This window comes from Anopheles merus, chromosome 3R (genome assembly GCF_017562075.2).
Source record: "Anopheles merus strain MAF chromosome 3R, AmerM5.1, whole genome shotgun sequence".
In the NCBI taxonomy this organism is placed as follows: Eukaryota; Metazoa; Arthropoda; class Insecta; order Diptera; family Culicidae; genus Anopheles; species Anopheles merus.
Window position 1 is genome coordinate 11,302,792 of NC_054084.1, and position 12,168 is coordinate 11,314,959.

The following is a 12,168-nucleotide window of genomic DNA, read 5'->3' on the forward strand; positions in this document are numbered from 1 at the left end:
GTAACATTGATGGCTGGCTTTTTCTCTGTATCGACTTTTGACTCAGTAAACTATATTTGTTGACAGTTCCTTTTTCGGCATATTATTATTTGAAACAATGCTGTCAATTCAATTAAAACGACATGTTGTTGATTTTATCTTTTCTCTTGTACATTTCTGTCCCTAGGGATATGCTGGTGGTCCCTTGAGACCATTTTACAACACATCTATTGAAATCAAATGTGCAGAAAAGGCCACACAAACCCACACACACACACACTCGATTAATAAATTCTTCCTGTTTTAATTGTTGAAGCATCGCTAATCAATTTGAATGGCCATTTTGATTAGCCGTCTCAACGACGTCGTGCGTGTGTATGCGTTGACCCCTATTATTTAGCTCAAGTTTTCCTGCCCAATTTCATCATGAATACATGAAACCTACATGCTCACAACGATCTTGTAGTGTAGTACATTGTGCGGTTTAAATTGAATTAAAAACACACAAACCTACTGAAGAGGGGTAATTTTGCTTTGAGTGGCATTACTTTTTGGATTTTACTGTTTAAAAAAATAGCTCACACGAGTGCGCAACACACATGAAGCTTATCGTTCAGAATCATCATAAATCGCACTCCACCACATCCCCCCTCCCCTGCCATTTCGTACTCGGATCTTGGTCGCGTGATAATCGCCTTACGCGTGCACGAGCGGCTGTTTGCCAGGGTTGTTGCTGCAAAAAGCGCGTTTTGCTCAAGATCGCAAATCGCGTGAGCTCTGTGCCGCGCTCTCGTCGTGCTGTGTGCTGTGTGCAAACCAGCTGTTGCTAGATTTGCGGGATTCTATGCTCCTTTTATTCTTCTTCTTCTTCTTTTGGCCTGTCATATGCACAGGAGATTTATGTTTGCGATATGGTTTTCCACCCCTTCTCTATCCCTGTCCCAGTGTCTAATCGATCGTGTTGGGTGGCGGATGATATGGTGGTGGCGGGGGGTTTTTTTTGCAACACGAGAGACTTGCACGTGCAATGCGTGTCTCTATGTTTGCTGGACGATTTATAGCACTCCCGAGCGCTCTGTCTGTGTGTGTGTATGCTGGGGGAGGGGTTCCGTATTTTTTTGGTTGTCGTTTTTTAATCCCCTTTCGTGTTTTGTGTACCGATTCCAGAGGGACTTTTAAATCTTGAGAAAATCGAACAATCGTTTTTTGTGTATGTGTGTTTGCACATTGATTGACAATTCTCTATTGATATTCTATTGCGAATCGCCAAACCCCTCCGAATTTGGAATCATGTTCCTGCACAATGGAGAAATTTATACACGATTTTTTCCACGACGTGTTTCCGTGCTGGACGGGACCGGAAAGTACAAATTGAAAAAGGGTTTGCATAAAATATCAATAAAATAAGCCTTGCAATGCGCGCGGGGGAGTGGTGAACGATTAGCGTACGTCACGTACCATTCTGCAGGGATTTATGTTTCCTGTTTTTGGGGTTGTATCATATTTCCGGATCATTTCCCGTTTCTTTTCCTCTTGCTGCTTTTATTTTTCGCAATGTTGATGCAATAGGATGTTGAGGGTAGTTCATTTTGACCAAATTTCTTATCATGCCATGTTTAATGTTGTTCAAACTATCTTTTCGTCATATTTTTTCGATTTTTTACCTCTTCTGGAAACATCTTAACCATTCTATTAATGTCTTTGTTTTGTTCTATTTCTTTTTAGGTAAGCTTCAAATGAGAAATCCTTGAACAGAAAAAGCTCGATCGACTGGTAACTTCTGAAATGTTTATTGTTTATAACACATAATTTATGGTTATAACACATAAAGTTCATTTTTCGTTCGTTTTAATTTAGAATGATAGGTTAAGGTCGCAATACTTCAAAAGTCCCATGTATGAGGACACAAATACTTTTTACACAAAAGTGTAAAACTGAATAGTGCTAAATAAAAGTAAGCAAAATATGATTTTAATTACTGTCTTTTTTAGAAAAAATGTTACAAAAGTAACAAAAATGAGATATCCTATTGATGTAATTAGTTACCATACTTGAATAACAGAACAGCATAAAAGAATATCAAAATTAATATAATAATTAGATCAGAATAATCAATACCAAGAATACGCATGATCATGATTTATTACTTGGTTCATGATATTCATTATTTCAAGTGTTCTTTTATGCCAGTTGCAAACAGTGCGCATAATTTATTTATTGTTCTTTAGAGAAGTGGGGGAGTTGGGAGTTGATGGTGGTCTTTTCAATGATTTGTAAAGGGAGCGTTTATTTAACATTGATTTAGCCCGAAGAAAACACAAACAAACCGAAGATTTTCTTTGTAGAGGAAATCTGTATCAATCAATTTGTATGTAAACAAATTGTATTGAAAGGTTGTTTCAGACAACTCAAAACAACTTGAAAATGAATCATAAAATTGTTTTTTTTTTGTGTGAAAATGCAGAACCCCCTTAATGTGCTTAGGTATCGACTTTACAATTGCAGCTGCATTTTACTGCAACCTTCTGCAGCCGAGACCCACGTGTTGTTGTATCGTGCTATTCTGCAGCGATTGAGAGTGGGAGATAGTGTACCAAATGGGCAACCGATAGGCACCGACACTGAAATCTAAAGAGGGGCACACCTTGACACACATTTTAGTCTCACTCACCATCACCACCATCTACCAATGGTAGAATTGTAAAAGAGGAGGTTCAATCGAAAAAAAGGTCCATAAACACCCTCGAACGGTGAGGAGGAGGAGAAACGAAGAAAGGGTAAACGTGTTCCGATCGCAACCGAAATGCTGCTGCCAGCTTGCGAAATGTGCATTGCATGTGCATCTAACGGGCGGTGTGCGAAGGTGTGTGAAGGTGTACCCTTGCATGCACAGCTACAACAAGAATGTACTCGGAGGGGGGTTATTCGTGGTGGGAGAGGACAAGATTTAAACGATTCATTAGAAGAACATAATTCATTCGCAAAAGTTGATTGCGTGCTCGGAACGTTTAGAGAAGTTGGACATAGAGTTCTGGTGGAGGCGTGTTTTTAATGTACGCATGCAAACCGGATTGAATAAAACATACCAAAGTGGTTCATATTCGATTGGTGTTTGCGGTTTTAGTTACTGTATAAACAAATTGGTTGCTAATAAGTGGTAATTTTCATTTATAACAAACTTTTTACTTGCTTGGGACAAAATAGTTCAATAAATGTGTGCCAACAATGTTTGGCGCTTCTAACGGCCTCTGATCCCCGTTTAACGACCTAGTCTTCTTCTTCTTCTATTTGGCGTAACGTCCTACGCGGACTATACAGGCTTTTGAGACTTAATTCATTACCACGTAGCCGGATAGTCAACGGGGGGACGGTCCATTCTGAGCTTGAACCCATGACGGGTATGTTATTAAGCCGTTCGAGTTGACGACTGTACGTACCACGGGACCACCCCTAGTCATAAAACTGCCTAGTCATAAAACCGGATAACCATCACTCAGATGTTCAATGAAGGACTCAAATTCATATGAGACTCGATCCCATACCGGGTGTATAGCGTTGTTGTTTTGTCTTGCGATTTGTCGAATGTACCACGGGAGCGACAGAAGCGATGAATGCAGCAACTTAATATGAATCAGCGGTTGTTGCTATTCTCTCTTCATCTCACGAAGCCACAACTCTACTCGAAACTTATTACCATGAATAATTAAACGAGTTGGTGTTACGTACAGCTTGTTTTCCACAGCACATAAATTGAAACCAAAAAACTTTACAATTGATACTCTCCTCATTCCCCAAATTGAAGTTGTTCGTTGGCTGGTGCCGTACGTGTGCGGCGTTTACCTTACCTGTGGCAAATTGTATCCATTGGTGTGCAATTTCTATCCGCAGGGCAGGACAGAGGGACGATAAAAAACAGTATAATTTGTTTCCCCGTTTTACTTTACACACTTAAAATAGCATAAAATAGCAGCGGGATGGGAAAAGCGATAATCAAAACACGGTATGAAAATAAATAACAGAATAAAAAAAGAACGGGACAGTAAAACACAACATACTTTTTTTTTGCCGGTGTGGGTGGTTGTGTATGTATCTTGTTTTTCAGAATTTAATCCTGCAAGCTATCTCTGCAGCATGCGGGCGCGGAATACGATTGAAAAGAGGGGGAAAAATCGTTTGCTTTAAAAGTGAAAGTGAAAATATTTGTGCCCTGCGCCTGTTTGTGTGCCCCCCCCCCCCTCCCTTTGGACCCTCTGGTGCCGATGTGCTTCCGTTAGTATGATTTTGTGGAATTCCTTCTCTCTACATACACCGAGGTATGTGTGGAAATGTGTTTTTTTGCTCTACTTAGTCTCTCATCTCCGTTGCTCCTTTCACGTATTCACACACGTATTCACACACACCGTGTGGTTTATCCTTGCTCTCAAGGGCGTTGCTCCCGTTGTAAATTGTGGAGCAAATGAACCGCAACACCAGCAGCAGCGCATCCAGGGAGCGAGAAGAAAGAGAGAGAGTTCTGCTTGGTCGGTTGACGATGGAATGCCATTTTGGGTTTGGATGTTTGGGCATGTGCATGTGGGCTTACCCATTATTTCCCACAGGATGTCGATAAATATTAGAACAGGAACTCCAAGGATCGATGCTGGACTGGGAAAGCGCGAAAGCTTTTGCCGTGGAACGGTGGCCGTTTGGCTGAACGCAACCACACGGTCTATCCATCCAGCAGAACTTTCCCACACACATACGCACACACACTTGGGGGATACCAGGGTGTTGGATCTCCCTTCTGGAGGGATGAAAAAGTACATGAGAGCGAAAGTGCGCGCCAACCCAGCAGCAGAGATGATAAATAATGGCATTGGATGGGGCAGGCTGGCCTGAAGCACACACCCACACACACACACAGCACCGCCACACGGGTTCACGTCGTCCTGCTGCCACTCCTTGAAATATTGATTTTATCCCTTCTGGCCACACGCGCGCGGCCATGTGCATTGGAGCCGGGAAGAAACAATGCGACAGAAGGCTGGGAAAAGGCTCTCAGAGAGGCGAACAGGAGGGAGAAAGGAAAGAAAGAGAGAGAGGAATAGAGTCGAAAAGAGAGGATTGTTTTGCTTTCATCATTTGCAATGACGTGCGACGACTTCCTTCTACGTGGAAATGTATGCTAATTTCCTTGTATCACCAGCATCATTGAAATCACCTAGCCCTTTTCACCCTGTGTGGCGTTTCGGCTACCCACCCCTCGCAGCAAAATCAGTAAACAGAGCTTTTCTTCTGTTTTTGCTAAATTTTCCATCAGCCACTCTTCTCCTTTTACCGCTTGCCTAATACACTGTAAATACATTGTACACCACAGTGTGTGACTGTGTTGATGTTGGCGCTCTTTTGTGTTTGTGAGTGTCACGGCACTCTAACGGTCACTCACCTCCTTGCGCTCTCAGTGTTTTCGTTCGTGAGCTCTCTGATGTCACGCTTTCTCGCGGAAATACGGTATCCTTTTGCGGAGTGTCCATGTGTGTGTTTGTTTACAAAGTATATAGATACACTCACACACACACACACACACACTCATGCACCATGGTAGTGTGCAAAGGATGCTTCCGTATGTGTATCCCTTTCGCTCTTTTCAGTGGATCCCTTTGTGGTAGTAACAAACGCATTTCCCACGAGCTATGTAAACAAGTTTGAGTTTGCATGTATTGGTGACGCTTGTTCATCCCCGCGAGTGTATTTTCTTTCTCTTCACACACGCACACATCCCCCTTTTCGGGGCTTTCTGTGCAATTCGTGGTGTGAAGAAGGGGGGTAAAAATGGTGGAAAATCACTTCCGCAATAGTTCACCGCCCTCTGTATGCTGGTGCTACTGTGTGAAGCTTCGGTGTCTACGCGGTCATCGTCCTGACCACCGCGCCCGGTACATGGAAAAGGACGAGCCCAACCGCCCTTATATGAGTGTGTGTGTACGTGTGTTGACGTGACGGAGGAATTGATGACGTTGTTTTTTGCTTTTACTTCGCTCTACCTTCACTCGTGCTGTCCACATATGGACACACATGTGGCTGGGATTTTGTGCTGTTTTTCCCCTTCTATCGGCTACCGGTTTTCCCTTATCCCATGTATCCCGTCATGTTGCATTGTAAGGATTATCGGGGTGGGTTTCAAATATTTTCCTCACGTTGTCCTTGTTTTTTCGCTCTCCCTCCCCCGTACGTGTCTGCATCAATCAGGATCATTATTTGACGTGGTAACGTGACGGCGTGGGATTGATTTCCTCTGACGGACCCTCGGACTGGACGTGACGCGCGATGCACGTGCTTTCCGCGTTACATTGGCGCTTTTATGCCGGTATTTACCTTTGTGGTGGTGGGGGTCTGTTTTAAAACGCTTTAATGTTAGTAAATATTTTGCTTGTTGAAATGTTGGTTCAAATTCAGCGAAATGTGAAACTTTTAGGTAAACATTTTACGCCAAAATGTGTTGTATTTTCAAACTATCTGAGATTATGATGGTTCCTAGCGGGCTGAAATCTCTTCCCCTTGCTTTACGCAAGCACCACAAGCACACATCCAACCGTCATTTCCATTTCCCGCAACATGCTAAAGCACTCTCGATGACAGAACCAGCATCAGCCCATTTATCATACGTTCTCGTTTGAAGTAGGAAGTAGGAGGTTGTGCCATCATGGGCTATCTCGGTAGTTCGTTTAACCGCATTTGCATCATCTGTATGAAATCATTTCAAATGGGTGGTTTAAAGTCATTTTTTACCCAATTTAATTGCTATTTCTATTTCAAATCTTATGATCCTTCGTGTCCTTGTTTTTTTTCTAAACTACCCTTTTTTAGCCATCTGTTTCTTATTGCTTTTGAGTGTGTTTTACCTTTTTCCATGTCTTTTCTTTTTTTATTGTTGATTTATTGGGGTTATAATTTTCGCTAATTGGTTTTTGTTTCTCAAAAGCATAAAAAAAAGACATTTTTCCTTGAATACAATTAATTGTTAACCGTTTATTTACCCCGGTCTCTCCGGCTGTTGGTGAGTGCTCGTGAATAAATAAAAATAATTATGCAAAGTCTTTTTGGATGTTCTCCTTTTTTTTGGGGGCAAACTCAAACTCATTTCTCAATGGTAAAAAAAAAAGAACTCATAATTTCAAACGACTTGTGCATTTGAAAATTTAATTCCTTCTAACCCGTTGTGCCTCTGCAAAAATGGATTTTACATCTATCGGAGTTATAATAAATTGAAGCTGTGCGCAGGATGTGTTTTTCCCAAACTCCTATTCTCCATCGTAGATTTAAAATAAATTCCCCCTAAAAAATCGGAGGATCTTTTTTGTGTTTTTTTGGCAAAGGTATTTCCTCACTTGTCGCTGCTCTTTTCCTTGTGGCCAAAAGTGGCAACATTTTTTCGCCCCCGTCTCTCCGGCGCGCAGCAGCAGGTGGTATGATGTGGTTGACCATTTTGTTGCTCTGTGCCTGGCGTTTGTTAGTATTGTGGGGGGCAGAGCTCGAGTACGTGACTACAACGTGATATGGGGGAGAAGCGTTCTTCTGGCTCCTATTTACATTCCATTTTCCTTTTTGAGTGCGTATTTTGCACACGCCAAATGCTCACACTTTCACGCTCTACTATAGCCGTTGTGCTGCTTCGTCTAATGGTCGTTTCGCTGGCGCAAACCCACCAGGAGATCAATCGTTGAAAACGGGGAAACACAGTGAAATCGAAATCATCATCCCGTCGTTCTGCGCGTGAACATCCTTTTTGCGCGCGGGGCAACAGGCCTGGCCTGTGCCCAGCCGCTGACATGTTCCCCGCTTCCCGCGTGAATGAGTGAGCGAATGCTTCCCATTTTTCGTTTCCCGCGGGGCAATTTTTTGTTTTGTTCTGTTCCCCCGTTTGTGGGACAGATGGTTCACGAATTGTTCCTCGAAAGGAGCAGCCGCCGAAGCAGCAGCAGCAGCAGCAGCAGCAACAGCGCATATGTTTTGCGCCCGTCTCGTCCACCTGTCTTTAGACAGACGGAACAGGGACCAGCGCTTGTCGTCTGCTGGTTTCAATGTCCTTTTTTTTTTGGTTCAACACGAGCCGTTTTAGGACGTTGATGCTTTTACACAAGTGGCATACGTGACTTCCTGCAACACTGGGACCCGGGCGGCGGCAGAGCAGCTGTGGTGTGTTTGGTGTGGAGGGCGAGGGAAGTCGTCGCTTTGAAGAAGGATAAAGAAGGATTTAATTACCGATTTGGAAGCAAAGGATGAAGAGGAGGATCTTCACATTGTGTGTTTTATGTCAAATGTAAAATTCATTGATAAAGGTTTTGTTGGGTTATAAGAGGAGGGTCGCGGCCAGGGGGTCCATTATGATAATGCAAGTTTGCTTTAATGTCCCTTGTTGTGGCATTATTTGTTTATTTATTTTTATTTGTGCTTCATATTTCGACAGAAGGGGAAATATTTAATTATTTTCGGAATTTTGCAACCAATCTTACTTATTGTCCTATGTATTTCGTTAAATAAATTCCACAATAAATGCACTCAAAATAAATTGAATAAAAAACACAAATCAACAACTAATTTCATCATTTTTTTCTTTTTCCATTTTCTTCCCTTTTCTTTAGGGCGATCAAATCCTTCCAGAAGCTGCTGTACGTCTGCCCGGACTTTGTGCGTGCGAATGAGGTACACCTGCGGCTTGGGCTTATGCTCAAGGTGAATGGAGATTACGAGCAATCGCTAAAGCACCTGCAGTTAGCGCTGAACGATTCGTCCCCGTGCACCCTAGCGCAGCTTGAGAGTAAGTTAAAAAAAAAGTGGACGAGAACTGATGGATGGATAGATAGGCAGCGGCATATCCTTTTGTTTTAGGTCCATCGTTTTGTGTGTATGTGTCCTGTCTGTCGCGCACGGGGATGATTGATGAGTGTCGTCGCGATGTTAAACAAATGGGGCTCCCCTTTTACCAAGCGCTGCAGAACTGACCGATTAACACCTTTCTGGGTTCGGGGTGAAGATGGGGAGGCAAACGACCTGCAAAATGATGGTCTTTTTATTTGATCTTAATCAAACTGCTTTCTTCGTTGCCCAGGAACAGAGATAATTAATGCGCCGTGGATGTATGCAATTCAATTAGAGGACGAAATGGGTCCACAACCCTCCAGGGTAAAGGCAGTACAATTGCTCCGCTTTACCGTAACTGCACATGAGACTCTCTTTGCTACAAATTGCCCTTTCGATGCCTTTAAGGTACACAAGAGCTCGTAAGAAGCTACCTGTGTCGTGTCCTGTGTTTGGTACCGAAAAAAAAAGTCGACACCGTTTTGTCGCTAGTGGACGGTTTGTGTGTGTGTGTCATCATCATCAGCTGATGAAATGCCCATGGTGTCCCATGTTTGGTGAAAAACGTGCCAAAAGAGAGAGAGAGAGAGCGGTTCTTCTTCCCGCTGGCTAATGAGCTCTGGCAAAGGTGAATGTGCTTACCTGAGAAAGGGCAAGGGAAGGGAATAACCCAGCAGAATAGCTACCATGGAGGGGCCCCCTGTTTGTGTGGCTATGTGTTGCTGATAATATATACATAAACACATGGCGTGTGAGGAGGATCGCCCAGATAAATGCTGCAACAATTCGCGAACTTGTAAATGGGCCAGGTTGGAGTTTTGAGCTGGACGTCTGCGGGGGGTGTGTGATGGTGTGGTATTCTTGCCATTGAGAAAAAGCCACAGACGACCCGACAAGGTGGCCATGAGGGAGGAGGGTGTAATGTGCATTGCGGCAGGAATGATAAATAGCTCCAGCAACCACCGAGTCGACAGGTGGTCTAACCGCAAGCCGCTACAAACTGGAAAAAGGGACACACAGACAGACGGACAGCAGGGAACAACGCTTCCCTACGATCGATACAAAGCAGCACACACACACACACACTCACATATGGCTTGCAGATGCAATGGAATGTTTGGGCTTTTTTGACTGATGCGTTTTTCATCTGCGGCACGATTAGAAATCACATTTACCAACACCATCCTTGGTGGGGGCGATGCAGTACCCTCAGCACACCACAACACAACACAGCAGGAGTGGCTATTATCCTGCAATTATGTTGTGTTGGTATGCTTTTCCATGCTCTGCCGAATGTATAAGGAAATATAGTTTTATTGATGACGTTCGTTGTTTAACATATCCCTGCTGGACACACTGTTCACTGTTTAAAGCGATCGCTGTGTGTACATTTATGACTTTTGTTTCCTTTTTGACATGAATTTTGGGTTTATTGTCCTGCAATTCCTGACCATAAATACCAACAGAACTATGTTCCTTGTACAATTTCAATGCCTGCCTGCTTGATACCTAAAATATAGGCTATTCCTATTCTACTTTCGTTCTACAATCGAGGGTATGTCCTTGTGCTCGTAGCTAAATCGAGTTAATAGACTCGTCACATCCTTCTCCAGCTCATGTTTTTGTGTGCCCATGTGGTGGTGGTGGTGTTTGTACAGTTTATTGTTCTCGCAGATGCATTTCTCTACCGACTTTGGGAACTAAATACAAACAGCTCCCGAAGCGGAATACTAGAGAAACTATAAATTTGCCAAAAAAAAAACCTTTTGTGGGTGTTCTCTTATGGTTAATCTTGCCCTCTATTGATTTTTTTTTCATTTGAAGCTTTCCTTTTTTTACAATAAATGAAGAACCTTCTGCTGAAGGTTTTAGGATTTGCTATGCCTACATAAAAAAAAGAAGGAAGATTCCCTTTTTCCCTTACCGTAGTAAAAGGACGATTTTGTTGCTTTTTTTTACGCCTGACCGTGAACTCCAAATCCTACGGGGTCCTACTTCGCTTGAAGGAATTGGGCAGAAGAGGTTGAATAGACGAAAATACCTTCTTACTTGTACCTTTATACATTTGCTCTCACCAATACACACACGGGTACAGCACTACGCGCGGGACCCTTTTTTACACATTAAATCCCGTGCCGGTTGGTTGTTGTTGGGAATCATGTTAGAAATCATCGACAGCTGCCTACCTCTCTACAGTCTCTCTCTTTCTCTACTACACCATGGGTTGATGCTGTGTGGTGCCTTTAAGCTCGTCAATACCGGCTACACCTAGACTCCTTTCGGGAGGTTCCTAAATGCGACCTTCTTGAGGTGCTCCGTCAGGCAGGGCCATCAGTCTTATTCCGTCCGGTGGTGAGTCGTCAGCGAGCGAGAGAGAGTGTGTGTGTGTGTGTGCGGAGTGTGTGCACCCATTTTGGCTACCGTGTTGTGTTAGGTCGTGATTTTCGATCGGAACGCTGTTGAAGGAAGTAAGGACCATCTCCTGCCGGTTGGTGGGTCCCCGCGTGTTCTGTGAGTGTTCCTTGTCCGCCGTAAAATTAACTGTTTGTGTACATGCAACATTCAGCAAACAAGAAAAGGGTTGCCAACTGAACTAAAGCAGTAACACTTTCTCACGAAACTCTCGCAACACCTTTCTTCAGCACCCCTTTAAAATTAACAAACATGACAAACTGTTGCATGTGTTGCTGCCCCGTTTAGGCGTCTCTCTGCTGCACGCTGCATGTCACTGCACAAGCAATGTGCGGTGACGTGGGTTGGTGTAAATTTATTCGCCCATTAAAACAGTGTTATTAATTAAAGCCCTTTCCGTGTTGTGTGTGTGTGTGTGTGTGTGTTTAAGCAGAAGGAGAGGGTCTTATTGCAGGATTGGCTCTAAGGTGCACGTGCGTGTTTGTGTTTGCGTTGACGTGGAAATCCGTAATCTTAGTGCAGTTCAGTTTTTTGCAGTTTCTCGGGAGGGGGGCACCATATAATGGGAAACAATTTGTAGTGCATACGAAATGCAATTCCCTCCTGTCACTTTCAACCGGAAATGGTTATAAAAAAGGTGCTAAACGGATTATGTTGTGTGTGTGTTTGTCTGCTCGTACTTATCGGGGGCAATGCCAAGCGCACTAAGAAAGATGGGGGAGAAGGTTGATGATTTGATGATGATGATAGTGATCGGAATCGATTTGCTTACCTTTTGACACAACAGTCTGGTGTGGTGTGTATCACCTGTTGCTGTTTTATGTATCTGCCTCCCGGGGACGGCACCACGTGGTCCTACAGCAAAGTACGAAGGAGCAGCAGCACCTGGAGACGGTGCAATAAAGCTTACATTTTAATCGGTTGGGTCCGATTCCCGGT

General features: G+C 43.5%; 1 protein-coding gene across 2 annotated transcripts in view; it reads left to right on the forward strand.

Moving 5' to 3' along the window:
- Window positions 1–12,168, forward strand: part of LOC121596322 (histone demethylase UTY) — a 96,488-nt gene that overhangs the window by 69,475 nt on the left and 14,845 nt on the right. For both annotated transcript variants that reach the window (XM_041921167.1, XM_041921168.1), the window contains one exon: window positions 8,601–8,776. In XM_041921167.1, the coding sequence (XP_041777101.1) occupies window positions 8,601–8,776 (176 nt within the window). The remainder of the gene's footprint in view (window positions 1–8,600; window positions 8,777–12,168) is intronic.